Source organism: Leucoraja erinacea, chromosome 16 (assembly GCF_028641065.1).
Source record: "Leucoraja erinacea ecotype New England chromosome 16, Leri_hhj_1, whole genome shotgun sequence".
Classification (NCBI taxonomy): Eukaryota; Metazoa; Chordata; class Chondrichthyes; order Rajiformes; family Rajidae; genus Leucoraja; species Leucoraja erinaceus.
The window spans coordinates 23,935,636-23,953,771 of record NC_073392.1 but is presented as its reverse complement, the minus strand read 5'-3'; the positions used below and the strand labels follow the sequence as shown (position 1 = coordinate 23,953,771).

Below are 18,136 nucleotides of genomic sequence, written 5' to 3'. Positions count from 1 at the left end.
TACATGGATAGGATCAACAGGGGCAAATGTGACATTCTTAGTCAACCTGGACAAGTTGGGTTGAAGGGCCTGTTTCCATGTTGACTGTGACAGCTCATTTATCTCGAGGAGTGTCCTAACCACCACCGCTCACCTCATCATCTTTAGGCTGTCTCCGACAAGGTCCCTAGCTCAGAAAGGCTCTTCTAGCTCAATAACCATGACATGGCAAAGATTTACCACATACTCTGAGAACGTTTACACCATACAAACACATTAGGCTTGAAAATAAATTCAAATAAACGCAGTTCAAGTTACCAAGAAGCAATATCGAGGCTGTAGGGTTCCATCAATCAGTCTCAGCAGGGGTCCTTCCTTGATAAGCACCTGAAGGGACAAAGACAGGCATAAGAAACTGCAGATACTGAAATCGAGCAAAACTCGAAATGCTAGAGCTCATTGGTCAGGCAGCATCTGTGGAGGGAATGGGCAGATGAGGTTTCTAGTCTGGACCCTTCTTCAGACTGATTTGAGTAGGGGGTGGAAAAAAAAGTCTGGGCTCAGGACAAAGCCAGGCAAGCGATAGGTGGATACAGATGCGGGAGAGATGATTGGCAAATGGGTGGAGTAAATGACAGGCTAGAGTTGAAAAGAGCCAAGGGTGTCAGATAAGGAGAGAAGTTAATCATTGCAATGCAAAGCCAAAGAGAGGGATATGGGTGGAAAGGAACCGGGGAGGAGGGAAGGGAAATGTGGGACTCAGGGATGGAAGATGAATGTTTGAGGACAGGAAAGGAATAGGTCGATGGGGTGGTGGGGTATGGGGGGGGGGGGGAGAATATATGCATATCAGGATGGTTGGGGAAGGCACAAGAAATAGAGGGGGGGGGGGTGAATAATGGGCATATATGAAATTGCAGAATTCAATGTTCATAGAGTTGGATTGTAAACTACCCGAGTAGAACATGAGGTACTATTCCTCCTGTTTGCTTGTGGCTTCAGTCTGGCAATGGAGGATGCCAAGGACAGAAATGTCAGTATGGAAATGGGAAGGGGAATAATAAAATGGTTAGCAACTGGGAAATGCAGCGGGCCTTAGCAGACATAGTGGAAGCGTTTGGCAAAACAGTCTACTTTGGTCTCAACCATGTTAATCTAACAACATTGAATTATGGCCTCTCAGTGGTATACTGTGACACACTATTCCCCAGGATGCAACGACTAATACCGGGCAGCGTTTATACTCCCTGTGGTCCATACTCATGGGATCCCCACTCGCTGCGATCTTCACCGAAAGATATTCTCACATAGGACTGTGTTCTCGTTCCCTGAGGATCAACTTCACTAACAATGGTACTCCCATTCCCTTTCATTCCTACTCAAACTGTGGATGTAATTCCCATTCCCATGGCACCCCATTCCTGCACTGGATTATATTCCCATTCCTGCTGCTCCCCACTCCTGCATTGGATCATGTTCCCTTTCCCCACGGTCTCTACTCTACACGGGATGTTATTCCCATTGCTGGTGCTCCCCACTCTTGCAAAGGACAGTATTCCCATTCCATGAGGTCCCAAAGTCTGCTTCAAACTACATTTCCATTACATAATGATCTCATTCCTGCATCAGATGGTATCCCTATTTTCTGTTGTTCCCACCTGTTGCTAGACAAGATTCCCATTTAATGTTGTCTCCACTCCTGAAGCGGATGGTCTTCCCATCTCCTCTGGTCCAGCCACCAGGATGCACCCTCTGGGTGAGCGGTGGTTCAGGCTGCACTGTCCACCACTGACCCCGATCACTCTATCCTCGAGTGCAGCACCAGCCCAGCAACCATGAGCAGCAACCATGCCAGCGGACAGCGGGGCGACTGGCTGCGAATGAACAACGGAGGGATTTACTCACCCTGCCGGGCTGGAACACTTGCTGGGGACCCAGCAGCCGGTGCTCAACATCCACCAGATCCTGGAGGCTTTCCTGTAGGGGGACAGAGAGTGTCGTCAGAGAGTGAGCCAGCAGATAAAGAGGTCACGGAAAGTGGAAGAGAGAGAGGGAGAATGAGCGAGGAGGAGAGCTGAGGAGGTGGAGCCAGGAAGCAGAAGGTGGGGACAGGTGAGGGAGAGATGTGGGAAGGGGGTGGAGAGTGGGATTTATGATAAGGGGAGCGAGGGGTAAGGGAGAGGGGGGACAGGAGGAAGAAGAGAGGGGATGGGGAGGGGAAAAGGGAGAGGCGAAAAAGATGAAGAGAACATGTTGATGAGTGTGCTGGGTGTGTAAGTGTCTTGTGTTTTGAGTACAGTGCTGCCACTGTGTGTTGCCAGTGGAGGGGATGGTGGATGGTAGCGCTGTGCTCATGCAAACAGTGGAAACCACTCCATCCCTGTCCTGCATGCCTTGTGGATTGTGACCAGGGGTCTGATGTAACTTATACCTCAGATCCCCTTGTCCTAAGCAACTCACAAAAGATCAATGTATGTTGTCACCAGCACGGACTGTGAAACAAATGTCTATCTTTTATTTATCAACTGATTTTCAATGCTCCATTAGTTGCAGTGGGCTTTGAAGACAGACGCTGGAATACTTGGCTGATCATTTTTATGTGCCCCATTGTGTTGTTGTCAGGTCTGGGCCTCCCAGATATTGACCTGGGGGCATGTTTGTGACTAGTCTCTGGCAGGAGGCCCCAGCCACCAACTGCCCCAGTCGTGGCCAGCTAAACCCCTTGTTTTTGACCAGGAGCCCCATTTATTCTGCCCCACCCAGTCTGAGACCTGGAGCCATGCATGGTCAGCTTGTCGTGATCTGGGACCTGGAGTCTGGGACCTGGAGCCCTGGTGGGCTGTCCCAGTCTGGGAGCTGGTTTACGACTCTCTCTCTCTGACACCTGGAGCTTTGACCTGACCCTGTCTGAGACTGGGAACCTTGGTCGGCCTGTTCCAGTCTGACACCTGGACCACTGGTTATTCAGCCTGTTCCAGTCTGCAGCCTCTGTCTATTCTGGTCTGGGACCTGAAGCTTAGGCCTAACCCAACCGGGCCCTGGATCCACGGCATGTGATCTGGTGCCTCGGCCTGAACTGGGACTTTCAGATAATAAAATGAATGGCAGCCTTCCTTACCCCATGTTTCACTCGAAGCCGGATCTGCTCACTGATTTCCGCCACAGTTGCCATTACATCTGCAGGGAAGGAGAACAATGATCAGCAATCACGGACTGTGCCCACAATCATCCTTGCATGGAGCAAGATGGAGGATAGAGCAGGGACCTCATCATCTCAGATTATAGCTCAGCCGACAGCTATCAATGTTGGATGCAAATCTCGGGGGCGATGAGTAGAGGCATCCAGCGCTACAACCTTGGGGGTTTATTACCTGTTACCCACGTCCAGTTAGTTACCAGTTTCCCAGGACCCAGCTCTCCTTCCTTTCTCTGCCCTCCCTCCAATCCCCTGCCCTCTCCTGCCAAGAACCCAAATCCACTCCCACTCCACTCTCTCCCCTCCGTTCCCTCTCTCAGAGTTTGGCTCCCTCCTTTCCTTCCATTTCACCCCTCCTCACCTTCCCCTTCCCTCCCCAGACCCCAGTTCCGCTCCTCTCCCCCCACCCTTTCTCCCCTCTATCCTCTCTCCTCCCCCACCCCCAAAGTGTCCCAGGGCCAATGTTGGAGAAACGTTGCTGGAAGACCAGTATTGAAGGACTAGTATTGGAGGACTGGTAATGGAGGACAGGGTACTGGTGTTGGAGGACCAGTGTTGGAGGACTAGTGGTGGCGGTCTGATGTTGGAGGGCTGGTATTGGACCCTCCTCCAATTCACTCCAACATTGTTGGATCCTTGAATCCACCATTCACGCCATCCCCCATTAGTGAGAGACTCTCCCCACTCTGATATTTTGTTGCATTTTCATTCATTCCAATGGCATGAGGAAGGGAATGCCAGCTACCGTGCATTATGTAATGATACCTTATGACTAATTCTATAATTACCTTGCGTATCTTCATACTCAGCAGTATCAGGACACACACACCTTAAATATTCTGGATAAAAGAAAATGAGGAAAAGCTTCAGTTCTCCACCCAAGGTGCATACTCCTGCTCTGTCCCCCCTCAATATGCACTTGCTATCTTTCACTCATTAAGCATCTCATACTGACTCTGATAGCCACAACCCTGTTCTCCAGGAGGATGGCATTCTCACCCAACAAACCATTGGACTGCAGCTTGGTTTGTCAACTGCTCGGCCTAAAACCGCAAGAATCTGCAGAGTTGAGAATGTCGCCCAGTCCATCGCACAAACCAGCTTTAACCCCATCGACAACATCCACATTTGCAAAAGCAGGCAACATAATCAAAGATCGCTTGCGCTCTTCTGTCATTCTCTTCTCTCCCCCTCCCATTGTGCAGGAGCTTGAAACAACGTATCTCAAGATTCAAGAACAGCTTCCTCCCTACTGTTATGAGATTCTTGCCACAACTTCTCAAATGCTTGGGATGTATTCCCAATCTCCCAATCTACCTACATTGGGGCCCTTACACTTTTTTTTTAATCTGCCCTTTCTTTTAGCTCCAACAATATATTGTTTATATTCTATTTTGCACTACTTGATGTATTCATAACTACGCAAAACAAACGTTTTCACTCTAACTCGGTACAGGTGACAATAATAAGAAACCAAATGAAACAAAGACCTAACATCACTTCCACACAACATAGTTCCAGTTCCATCACTATCTGTGTCTCTCATACTTTTAACTACTTGTATCAGGTTTCCTGTCGGATTTGGATTTGCTAAGTTATTGATTGTAATTTTCTTATTTGGCTGTAATAGAAAGCAAGTGCCAATCTGATGCAGGAAATTCTGAAAGTTATAAGAAAGATGAGTAGTTTGTAATATGTTTAACCCAAGAGCTTATGAACTGGGAAAGCACGATGGCAACAGATGCTAACATCGTGTGCGGACATGGACGTGGACGTGGACGAGAAGCCGAAGCAAAGAAGTGGAAACCAAATAACCGAATGGAAACGAAGCTGAAATGCAAACTAACTGAAAGGGCGGAGCGCCTAAAAACCAACTGACCGAAAGGCTGCATCGCCTAAAAGCAAACTCACCAAATGGCCGCTCTGCGGAAACGCCACCTACCCGAAAGGCGGCGACGCCTACAAGCCAACTCAACAGAAAAGTCAAATAACGGACATGATGTTGCCGGGGGGCGAAACTTGTCAGCGATTGGTCCAGACCCCCGCGTCCATCACATCACTGTGCCTATGCGAATCCATGCGGATATGTGACAACACATCCTCCACAATAACTCTCAACACTGGAGACCTACAAGGATGTCTTTCCTTTAGACTCTTGACTGTGCAGCCAAATTCTGCTCTAACTCCATCTACAAGTTTGTAGATTACACCACTATGGTGAGTCAGGTCACAAACAATGATGAGGCGCAGTGCCGCGATGGGAGAGTTGCTGCCTCACGGCTCCAGGGACCCAGGTTCAATCCTGATTTTGGGTGTTGTCTGTGTGAAATGTTTGCATTCTGCGTGAGAGGGTTTCCCCCAGTTCCCTCCTGCATCCCAGGTGTGGGTTTGGAGGTTAATTGGTCTCTGTAACGTATCCCTAATGTTTAGGGAGTGGATGCAGAAACGGAATGACATTGAACTACTGTAAATGGGTGATTGAAGGTTGGCATGGACTCAGTGGGGCAAAGGGCCCGTTTCTGTGCTGTATGTCTAAACCAAATCTAAATTAAATGGAGTACAGGAAGGAGATAGAGAGCTGTGAGGACAACAATTTCTCCCTCAGTTTCAGCAAGACGAAGGAGGTATTTGTCCACTTCGGGAAGCAGGGGGGAGTAACTGCCCCAATCAGCATCAATGGTGCTGGAATGGAAATGGTTGAGTTTCAAGTTCCTTGATGTAAGTATTCCCAACAATCTGTCATGCACCAACCTCACTGAAGCACAGCCATGAAAGGCTCACCATCGCCTCTACCTCCTGAGGACACTGAAAAGTTGGCATGTCTCCAATGACGCAAACGCCTACAGATGCCATGTTGCATCACAGTTTGTTTGGGAACAGCTCTGCCCAAGACCATGAGAAATTGCAGAGCATTGTGGATTTAGCCCTCTCCATCACACAGACCAGCCTCCCCACCACTGACTCCATCTACACTTCATGCTGCCTTGGAAAATCACCCAATGTAATCAAAGTCCGGTCATTCCTTCTTCTCCTATTGGGCAGAAGATGAAGGAACTTGAAGCCACGCACCACCAGACTCAGGAACAGTTTTTTTCTCCTCCAATATCAGGCTTTTGAACATTCATCCATAAACTAGAGCTGATGAAACACTGCAGAGGCTATGTGTTCAACGAGGAGTGTTAGAGTGAAGTGTTGGATGCAAAGGTGCAGATGGTATGTGAAGGCATGCATGTGGAGAGGGTCAAAACATCAAGGTAATAGACCGGTCACCTCCTGAGGGAGCTGAGCATAGAGCAAGGTGCACAGGCGGCTGGGGTTCCCCTACCTGTCAAATGCTGGTGGTACTGAAGCACCTGTCGCAGGGTCCCGAAGAGCTGTTGCTTCACGAGGCCACAGTCCGAGGCAGGCACCTGCATGACCAGTGTGGGTGGGAAGGCAAAGTTAAACAACCACGTCAAACACAGGTTCTGATTCACTACAAACTATGATCCTGGAAGCACATGCAGCAAAACAATGAAGACACAGAGTCCAGCAAACAATGACGCATGGAGTTAAACCTGACAGATCGCCAGGCGGGACATGACCACCAGACATGGAGATGGACAAGTCACACCAAGCCCAGTCAACCTTGAATAGTCCTCACAACCACCTATAGTGTGTCTGCTCCACAGACCAGGCAAGCGCAGAATCAGACGTTACAGACAACACAAAAACAAAAACACAAATTGCTGGGCACACTAACAATCCCCATGGACAGACCATCATTCTTCACTGACAAACCATCAGTCTCTATTGACAGACCATCATTCTTCACTGACAAACCATCAGTCTCTATTGACAGACCATCATTCTTCACTGACAAACCATCAATCTCTATTGACTGACCATCATCAATCCCCACACAGGCCAGCAATCCCCGCAGGCAGATGATCAATCCCCACAGACAGCCCCCCAATCCCCACAGACAGCCCTCCAATCCCCACAGCCAGAGGGAAGAAAGAATGGGTTTTTTTTAAGCTGCAACAAGAGTGAAACATGGACAGACCATGTAAATGAAATTACCTGTGACAGGTGTGGAGCCGAGGAGAATCCAGGTAACTCGCAGTAGCACTGGTCCAGGATGGCAACGCTGCTGTCGAACTGGTCGATGTACCTGAAGTAGGTGGGGAGTCGAGCTCCAGACACAGACATCGCCTGGCCCAGACTCGGGCCAGTCCGGGTCCTGGCAGCAAAGAAGACAGAGGCAGTCAGCAGGTCAGCTCCCTGTTCACTAAACTCTGCAAGATGCTCAGTCAAGGGGCTCCTCCACTACAACATTCCACAACACCATGGCCAACTTCTTTGATACCCCAAACAAACGAGGTAACATTCACCCCTCTAGATATGGAAGCACAGAAAGAATCAATCAACCTAGCCCTGTCCCTTTCAAGCCTGCTCCATTATTCAATACAACCACGGTGGATTCTCCATCTCAGCCAGATTGCTGTGCTTTCCTTGTCCCCCTGATGTGTATTGGAGCTGGCACTCTATCTACCACCATCAGTACATTCAATGTACTCAATTCAATTCAGTACCCCCAGCCTTCGGGCTACTCCTCCTTTTCCCTTTCTTGTCCCCACCCACCCCCGCCCCCGATCAGTCTGAAGAAGGGTTTCGGCCCGAAACGTTGCCTATTTCCTTCGCTCCATAGATGCTGCTGCACCCGCTGAGTTTCTCCAGCTTTTTTGTGTAACCCCCAGTACATTCAATGATTTGGCTTCCCAGGAGATAGCTGCACAAGTTCACTGCACTCTGAGTAAAACAAAACCTACTAGTCCTCCTACCCTCTCTAGACCCAGACAACACAGGAAAACATAATGTATACACAAATTACAGATAAATTACTCAGGTTTAATAACAAAACTTTGGACACCTTCGACCTCTTCCCAGCACTTGGCAAAGATGGACATACATGAAGAAGTTCATCTCTATTCAGAACTAGATTCGGAATATTCAGGATTCAGAACTGTCTTATTGATACAATACAGAATGTTCTGATGGAAGATCCATAATCTGTCTGGAGGTTTGTGACCAGTGACAGTGGAGATTGGATAAATGTTACCCAGAGTCTTTTACCCAGAGTAGAGGGATTAAGAACCGGAGGCCAAGGGTTTAAGGTGAGAGGGGGAAAGATTTAATAGGAACCTGAGCGGCAACTAGTTTACACAAAGGAATGGTAGGATTTATGAAACAAGCTACCAGAGGAGGTAATTGAGGCAGCTGCTGTCATAATGTTTAAAAGACATTTGGACAGGTAGATGGGGCATTTAGAAGGATATGGGCCAAACACAGGTGGGTGAGAGGTGTAGATGGGACATGTTGGGCCGACGAGCCTGTTTCCACACTGTATGACTCTGTAACTCCAAGTAGCAAGATCTCCCCCAATGTGGCCCAGTGGTCTGGTTTGCCTCAAACCCAGCCCAGCAACCAGTTAGAATTGATGATGTTACACAAATACCATTCCAGGGTGCTCCACTCCAAATCTCTCAGTATTCCCTGGTGAAGTGTGCGCAACTCGTTGACATGGCGTAGGATGCGGGTCACTCCTTCCTGGTCGACTGCGGGCTGTGTGTTTCCAGCAACTATCCTCGCCACCACTTTTCTGAAGTTCTGTCCAAACAGAAGTGTCCCAAATTGTAAAATTCACACGTAGCACATGGCCTCCGTTCCACTGCTCCTCCACCCCCTGGGCCTGACCAATGACCAACCCAGGGCTGTCTGATCTCTCGACCCTCACCTATACAGCTTGACACAGGGGTTCCTCTAACCACGGCCCATTCAGACAATGGGATCAGGGAACCTGCGGTGCTGAATCCCACAGCTGGTTTACAAACATACAAACCAGGGTCAAACCATCTCAGCAACACTGAGAGGTGAAGGGAATAGTCAAGTGGTTCGATTTCATGAGCTGTGTCCTGCAGTTCATCCTGACAGGGTGGACTTGGTCATAGATGACCTCTTGGTCACATCGGCTTGAAAGTCCACAGCTCATGTGGACCAGTAGCCCTCAGACACTGTGTCTATACTCACTGGCAGGATTACTAAGTAAAAACAGCTACTCACTGAGTGTAGTTCCTCAAGGAAATTGACAAACCTGTGTGATGGAGATAAAGGAGAGATACTTAATAAACACAAGGACATTTCCAAAAGAAAATAAAACATAGAAAAATAACAATACAGCACAGGCCCTTCAACCCTCCATTCTGTACCAACCATGATGCCAATATATGTGCTCTGTCTCATCAGAACTGTCCCCTCCAACGACTCCTTTAAGTCTAGACTTAAAACCTATTTCTACTCAATCGTTTCTTGAGGTCCTCCAAGGGAGCGCTGTATGTATGTGTGTATGTGTGTATTGTTAGATCTATGTACCACTGTATGTAGCATGTTAGTACCTGCACTGATTTGTACCCACACTTTGTCTATAGTTGGGAGTATGTAACTACACTCCTCTCCAGTTATGGATATACACCAATGCCTTCTTTCTGCTGTTACAACATCTAACCACTCTCCCTCCCTCTCTCTCTCTCTCTCTCTCTTCCTGTATCTGTCTCTGCATCTGTAGTTAGGAAGATGTACTTACACTCTCTCTGAAGTGGTCATCATTTTTGCAATACGATATGCTTCCGTTTCTGTGTTAATCTGTAAGAAAGTGATAAACATTCATAAAAACCTAGAAGAAGCATTTCCCAATCTGAAGCCACGGCAAGAGAAAGCAAAGGTCTTCTCTGACTAAAATGGATCAGTGATCTACTGTTGAAACAATGAGGTCCTTACAAGGCTGGCTCACAGCTGGATCCCACATAGTTCCAGGTGACATCACTAGAGACCTGGTTCCCAGCCACTAACAGGTGATGTATCTCAGTCACTGTCAGTCTGTGATTCGATGCTGACCACAGGTTGCATGTTTTGTGTGTGTCTGTGTGCGTGTGCGTGTGTGTTTTTTAATGTGTGTGTGTGTGTGTGTGTATATCTGCTGACCTCCACCCACATCTCACTGATCGGCTGCTAAATTAATAAGAAGTGTAATCAGAAGTGTGAAAATACGCAGCTCCAGATTCAAGGTCATCAGGCAACTGAACCATCCCATCAACAACTAGCGAGTGGCCCTGAGCTACCATCTACCTCATTGGAGACCCTCAAATTATCTTGAATGCAACTTTACTGGACTTTATCTTGCCCTGTACGTTATTCACTTTACCCTGTATCTGTGCACTGTGGACGGCTCGATTGTAATCATGTATAGTCTTTCTGCAACTGACTAGCGCACAACAAAGAGTTTTTCACTGTACTCGGTACACGTGACAATAAACTCAACTAATTGGTGGTAATCGATTGTCCCAACTGTAGATTAATGGCGCAAAAGAATTGCTGGCATGTTTAAAAGAGAAGTTGTTGAAGCACAAGAAAATAAGGGGACGCATGTACCCGGCAGCCCAAATTACGTCCTATGTTGCGATAGGTATAAGGCGGTCTACCTGTGTCGTTTGCTCCTCCGACTCTGAGCCTGTCTGCTCACTGGAGACCATCTCTTCAATTGGATGATGCACTGCTGGAACATCACTGTCCACACTGCAACAACAAACAGTGAAACAACCCATTGTGCAATCCATCTCCTCCCTCACCCATGTGAGACCAGAGAGCAGGATGTATTCTGGACAAAGGGCTGGAATAGACTCCAAGGAGATGCATGTCTGCGAGGGATCTGGATCCAGATAACAACTTTGCTCCTTGGGGCACAGGAGGACGAGAGGTGACCTTATAGAGCTGTGTTATATCATGAGGGGATTAAATAGGGTCAATGCAGAGAATCCTTTACCCAGAGTAGAAGATTCAAGAACCAGAGGACATTGGTTTAAGGTGAGGGGGGTGGGGGGGGGGGGGGGGGGGGGGGGGGGGGGGGGGGGAGTAATGGGAAACCTGAGGGGAAATGGACAAAAAAAGAATGATATAATTTTCTCTCAGGTCCCAGGATCATTGCTAAGGAGGGGAACTGGGATGTGTGACTGGCCCCTCCCTTGGATACAGCTCTGATCTATAAAGGCAACAGTAGGACCCTATAACTCTGACTAGAGAGGCAGATCAAGGTAAGTGATCTCAGCATCACTGAGCTCAGATAGAGAGCAAGGCACCAAAGATCCCATAGTTGCCAAACACAGATAAAAAAAATCAAAACCAAGATATCCGAGCGGCGTTGACTACAGACAGAGATCAAAGCAACGACCATGACCACAGATGCAGATTACAGCAACAACAAATCCCTGACATCTCAACTACAGATACCGATGAAGGTACGTGGTCTCAGTGTTACTGACCACACATACAGATGAAGGCTCCAACTGACCACACCTACAGATCAAGGCAACAACAGATCCCTGTACCCAAAGCCACAGGGTTACTCCAGATTACACCCGGTGCCACAAGCTTGTGAGGGTAGGAATAGGCGGGTGGGACAGATTAATACATAGCCATGGAGTTGATGCAAGGGACAGGGATTCAGATTTTTAAACCATTGGGATCTTTTCTGGGCAGAGGCAAAGCAGGACAGCTTGCATCTAAACTACAGGAGGAGCAATATCCTTGCCGTGAGGTTTGCTAGTGCTACTCGGGAACTGTTAAACCAGAGAAGCAAGGAAAAGAGAGGTCTGAAATTGAAAGGAGTGATGGGAAGTCAGAGATTAGGACCAGTAAGTCTCAAAGGAAAGACAGATAGGGACAGATGAAGGGATCTGGTGAGGTTGATGGGCTGCAGTGTGAATGCAAGGAGTATCGTGGAGAAAGGAGATGAACTTAGAGCCTGGATCGGTGCTTGCAACTATGACTTTGTGACTAAAATGGAAACGTGGTTCCAAGAGGGACATAACTAGCAGCTCAATGTTATGGAGTTTCAATGGTTCAGATGTGATCGAGAGCAAGGCAAAGGAAGTGGAGGAGCTGCTGTACTAATCTTGGCCGCAGTCACGGTGGCATTCAGAGGGTTCATCCTCCGAGGCAAAATGGATAGAGCTTAGAAAATAGAAAGGTGCAAGCACTTTAACGGGATTGTACTATAGCCCCCCCCCCCCCCCCCCCCCCCCCCCCCCACCCATAGCAAGCGGGAGATGGAGGAACTGATAAGTAGACAGATTACCAAAAGAACCCAAAGCTCCATGATTGTCTAGGTGGGTGACTAATATTCCCCAATATTGACTTGGACTTGCTCAGTGCCAAAGGCTTGTATGGCTCAAACTTTGTGAGGATATCCAAGAGGATTTCTTGAAACAGTATGTGGATAGTGTGACACGAGAAGGGAATATACTAGGCCTGGTGTTGGGCAATGAGCCAGGCCAGGTTTAAGTGGAAGAGAATTTTGGGCATTGTGATCGTACGTCTATAAGTTTGAAGATTGTTTTGAATAGGGAGAAGGCTGGACCTTGCGGAAAGTACCAAGTTGGAGTAAAGTAAACGGCAACTTTCTTGGGCAGGAGCTCGGGAGGGTGCAGTGGGAGCAAGTGTTATCGGTCAAGTCTAAATCTGACATGTGGGAGATGTTTAAAGGCTGGTTGACTGAGGTTCAGTGGCATATTCTAATGAGGAGGAGGGATGACGATGGCAAAGTACGGGAAACTTGGATGGCCAAAGAGGTGACAGACGGTCAAATGGAAGGAGGAATAGCATGCTAGGTTTAAAAGGATGGAATCAGACAGGGCCTTTAAGGAAATTTAAGAAAGGAGGAAATATTAAAACAGCCGATTAGAAAGACTAAAAGGGGCCACAAAATGGTTTTGGTGAGTTAGATTAAAAAATCCCAAGGCTTTTTATACCTATATTATAAAGAAGAGGGGAGGAGGGGGGGGAGGGGGGGGGGGGGCAGGGATAAGGAGGACTGCTCAAGGATTAAGAAGGAAATTGGTGCTTGGAGTCTGAGGATGTAGCCACTCTACACCCACTCTTTCTGTCCCACACCCCACTCACTGCACCCCCAATCCCTCTTCCCAACCCCGACCCCACTCTCCCAACCCCTACTCTACGATCTCCATACACATTCCCCACTCTCTCCGCTCCCTTTCTCAACGCTCCCCACTCTCACCCCACACACATCCCCTCTCTACATAGACACCACTGCACACCCTATATACCAGTCTCCCCCCCTGAGATGGATACACACACCCACACAAATGCTTGCACGCATGGCTAGAGTTTGCCCACATACATGCATTCCGACCCAGACTTGCACATACTCTCAAACATGTACCAACACGCATGCAAACGCATGCACACACTCATTGCCAATCATAAATACCCATGCACACACGTAACTATGCTGCAACCTCACACCCATGCTCCACATGCACCTGTCCCACCACACTAATCCCTCACACAAGCCATCCCATGCCTGCCTACCTACCTACACCCATGGCCAGACCCACGTAAACCCACACCGACCGCCCAAACCAGCAGCCCACATCTAGCTCCCACACCTATCCACACACTCCCCATATCCAGCCCCCGCCACCACACCAATCCCACACTGACCACTTACACCGATCCCCCACAGCAACCACCCTAACTCCACCACTCACATCAATCCTGCCACACTGGCACTCCATCCCATCCAACCACATCAGCTCTACACCCACACCACAGCCCACACCCAACCCCTATCCAAATCACATACCCAGCATCCACATTCAAGTACCCACCTATACCCACCCCCACACCACTGCCCACATACATACCAACACCCCACACCAACCCCCTTATATCTGCACCCACACCCACTAACTTCACCACATCATCCCACACACCCGTACCACAGCCTACACCTATCCCCACATGCATAACCTCCACACCCAACCCTCACACTAACCCCCTCCTGCCACACCCACACACCTGTGCACATCCACACCAACCTCACCACTTCTGTCCCACACACCAACCCTCCAATCCGCTCACACCCAACCAACACCCAGAACACACTCAACCCTCCCACTCCAAACGCCCTCATTACTCACCCCCGAATCCAACCCCACCCCCCACATCTACACCCACACCAAACCTCCACACCCACCCACTACAACCACAGCCAACCTACACTCCCCAAATCTATCCACTGCACCCCACACCTCCACCCACACCCGGGCCCAAACCCATCCACAACAGGCGATAAAATATCCTCTGTGATAATGCTCAGTGCTGGTGCCCCATATCTGCGTTCTCAGCACCTTATCATAGTCCCAATTCACTAATGACCGGGAGACTAAATTCTCTAAAACAGCAATTATCTAAATTCTCTGCTCCAACTTGATTTATAAGTTTGCAGATGACACCACTGTGGTTGGGCCAGATCTCATTCAATGAAGAGGCAGGGTACAGGAAGGAGATAGAGAACTTGATAACCTGGTGTCAGGACAACAACCTCTCCTTTGTCATCAGCTTCAGGATATAGTGTGGTGTACACCCACCAGTCAGCATCAGCGGTCCAAACGTGGAGCGAGATAAGAACTTCAAATTCCTGGGGCTCAATTTGGCCAATAACTTGTCCTGGTCCAACAATGTCAACATTCCAGCCAAGAAAGCCTCCACTTCCTCAAAAGGACCAAGCATATTTGGCAAGTCTCCAATGACATACCGATTTCTATCAATCAAACATACGAAGCAGCCTATCCCGATGCATCACAGCTTTGTATGGTGACAGCAGAGGATACAACACAGTCCAACACACAAACCAGCCTCTCTCCCTCTCGACTCAATCTATACTTCAAGCTGGGGAAAGTAGTCAAACATAATTAAGGACCATATTCACCCTGGTCATCCCCTCTTCTCCCCTCTGTCACGGCCAGAAGATACAAACGTTTAAAAGTGAGTACCCCCAGATTCAAGAATTACTTCTTCCCCATTGTAGTTGAACAGACCTCTGATGTGCTAGGGTTGAATTAGCACATTAATGCCCCTGTCCCACTTAGGAAACCTGAACGGAAACATCTGGAGACGTTGCGCCCCACCCAAGGTTTCCGTGCAGTTCCCGGAGGTTGCAGGTGGTTGCCGGAGGTTGCAGGTAGTGGAAGCAGGTAGGGAGACTGACAAAAACCTCCGGGAACCACACGGAAACCTTGGGTGGGGCGCAAAGTCTCCAGAGGTTTCCGTTCAGGTTTCCTAAGTGGGACAGGGGCATAAGACACAATCCCCGTGTACCGAGGTGCCCAACCTACCTCGTTGTGCCCTTTGCACGTTTCTAGTCGCACTTTCTCTGTAGCTATAACACTATATTCTGGATTTGGTGATATTCATATTTGATGTACTCCTGAATAGTATGCACTGCCAGGATAGCACACCAAACAACGTTTATCACTGTATCTCAGTGCAATTGAAAATAGACACTAACACAACACAATTTCCCCGGACACAACAGTTATTGCTATGGAAGGTACACAAAAATGCTGGAAAAACTCAGCGGGTGCAGCAGCATCTATGGAGCGAAGGAAATAGGCAAATAGGCAAATTGCCCATTTCCTTCGCTCCATAGATGCTGCTGCACCCGCTGAGTTTCTCCAGCATTTTTGTGTACCTTCGATTTTCCAGCATCTGCAGTTCCTTCTTAAACAACAGTTATTGCTATGGAAGCGCCCTTGCTCCGGGGACCACGGATATGGAGAATGGACTTTAGTGGTACTTACTGTGTATTAGAGGGCAACACTTACCTCGCCAGTTCCTGGTCTATCCTCAGCCTGCTCTCCAATGGAGTAAAGCAGCTCATGTCCACATAACCATCATTTTCGCAGGCCGAAGAGAAATGCCTACTGGGATCTTCAAAGAATTCGGCCACGGGCCCTGAATGAGCCATTCTGCTGGGAGGGATTTGTATATTTTCATAGTCTGAGCTCACAGCTGGAATGTTCTCGTAATCAGCGGAGTCTGTGTTGGGAAAGGAAATGGACCTGGGTTTGGTCAGAGGAAGTGATGAATACGAGTGCCGGGACCTGTCCTCGAACGACTCAACTCTGGACACGCTCCTGCTGAAATGCTTTGGCATTCCTTTGGCTCTGCTGTCCTTGTAAAAAAAAGTGGACGCAGAATCCGATTTGCGCATCTTTCCCGAGCGGGTTTTTAACCGGGGCGAGTTGCCCAAACTCCTCCTGTCAAAATCCAGAGCCCTGACTGCCTCCGGGGCCGGGCAAGGGCCAACCCTGCACACGTTCACCTCAACTGTGATCCGGTTGTCCACTTTCTTCTTGAGGGACAGTTTAATTGGGAGGAAGCGCTTGAAAGACGACTTTTTCTTTGCGTTCTGTTTTAAGTGTTTGTCGGGAGAATCCGTTTCAAGCAGAAGCGAGGGGGAACTTTTGGTGATGGGTTTCTTGGTGATACTGGCCAGTTGAAAAGGAGCGGGTATGCCCAACACTGAGCTGGGGGTGGAGGCTCCTGGACACGGGACATGGCTCTGGTTAGTCGCAGCAACGCTCGGTAGAGACAGGTTGTCTTCCTTCCTGTTCATTCGGCTCTCCTCTAGAAGTGACCCTGCAGTTTCCCTGTGAGCACAAACAGGAAGCTCCCTGCCCGCCACGGAGTAGGAGCGAGGATACAACACATAGTACTTCTCGTTGGCAGCAAACACGCCAGTGTTATCCTGTGAGTCGTGCACTTGCACCGGGCTGTAGTCCTCGCCGGGTGCGGGATCGGTCTCCTCAGGGACTGTCTCGGGCACCTGGGCACTCAGGGACTGTGTCCTGCTCCTGGCTTTTCTCCATTCCACAGTCCCGGCTTTATCTGGGTCTGGCTTCAGCGCCACGTTCCCCGGTGCCGAGCTCCCAGCCCCCCGCCTATGGGACCACCCCCCTGTACCCTGTGCGGGAACCCCCATCACACAGCTGGCTGCGGCGGAACACTCCTCCGTCAGGGCCGTGTTGGGGGCTCCCTGCCTTTCCCCAGCGCACCCTGATGTCCACCCCTCCACCCCTTTCTCATCCACTCCCACCAACACCTCCTCGGCCTCACTGGCCTCGGCAGATGGAGCCCCCTCTGCACCAAGTATGAACCTCCCCATGTCGCCTATCACCCATGATGGTTCCCCGGGTTGTCCACTCCCGTCCAGCTTGTCTGCTGCTACCTCATGGACATCCCCCCCTCCCCCCTCACCCTCACCCCCCCCCCCCTCCACTCATCCCCTCCCCCCTCTTCGAGGACACCCTCTTCCCCCTCCGCCTCACCCCCCCCCCTCCTCCACCTCATCCCCCTCCAACTCATCCCCTCCCCCCCCCTCATCCCCTCCCCCCTCCAACCTCCCCCCTCCCCCCTCCACCTCATCCCCTCCCCCCCTCCACCTCACCCCCTCCCCCCAACTCATCCCCTCCCCCCCTCCACCTCATCCCCCTCCACCCTCCAACTCACCCCCTCCCCCCTCCACCTCATCCCCCTCCAACTCATCCCCCCCCCCCCCCTGCTCCCTCCCCTCCCCCCTCCACCTCAATCCCCCTCCCCCCTCCCCCTCATCCCCCCCCTCACTCACCTCACCCCCCCCCCCCCCTCCACCTCACCCCCCTCCCCCCTCCAACTCACCCCCTCCCCCCCTGCACCTCATCCCCTCCCCCCTCCACCCTCCACCACCTCATCCCCCCTCCACCTCACCCCCCCCCCCCCCCCCCTCCACCTCATCCCCTCCCCCTCCACCTCACCCCCTCCCCCCCCTCCACCTCATCCCCCTCCAACTCATCCCCTCCCCCCTCCACCTCATCCCCCTCCACCTCATCCCCCTCCCCCCTCCACCTCATCCCCCTCCTCCACCCTCACCCCCTCCCCCCCTCCAACCTCATCCCCCCCCCTCCACCTCACCCCCTCCTCCCTCCACCTCACCCCCCCCCCCCCTCCACCTCATCCCCCTCCCACCTCACCCCCCTCATCCCCCTCCACCTCATCCCCTCATCCCCCTCCACCTCATCCCCCCTC

At 50.2% G+C, this 18,136-nt stretch overlaps 1 protein-coding gene across 1 annotated transcript in view; it reads right to left on the bottom strand.

Moving 5' to 3' along the window:
* Nucleotides 1–17,237, bottom strand: part of LOC129704916 (FYVE, RhoGEF and PH domain-containing protein 5-like) — a 42,222-nt gene extending 24,985 nt beyond the window's left edge. The window contains exons 1-11 of the mRNA XM_055648326.1: nucleotides 15,895–17,237; nucleotides 10,693–10,786; nucleotides 9,798–9,856; nucleotides 9,278–9,308; nucleotides 8,673–8,824; nucleotides 7,238–7,397; nucleotides 6,501–6,585; nucleotides 3,964–4,014; nucleotides 3,098–3,156; nucleotides 1,885–1,956; nucleotides 298–366 (exon numbers count right to left, since the gene is read on the bottom strand). Coding sequence (XP_055504301.1) covers nucleotides 298–366; nucleotides 1,885–1,956; nucleotides 3,098–3,156; nucleotides 3,964–4,014; nucleotides 6,501–6,585; nucleotides 7,238–7,397; nucleotides 8,673–8,824; nucleotides 9,278–9,308; nucleotides 9,798–9,856; nucleotides 10,693–10,786; nucleotides 15,895–17,237 — 2,175 coding nt within the window. The remainder of the gene's footprint in view (nucleotides 1–297; nucleotides 367–1,884; nucleotides 1,957–3,097; nucleotides 3,157–3,963; nucleotides 4,015–6,500; nucleotides 6,586–7,237; nucleotides 7,398–8,672; nucleotides 8,825–9,277; nucleotides 9,309–9,797; nucleotides 9,857–10,692; nucleotides 10,787–15,894) is intronic.
* Between the last annotated feature and the right edge of the window lie 899 nt (nucleotides 17,238–18,136).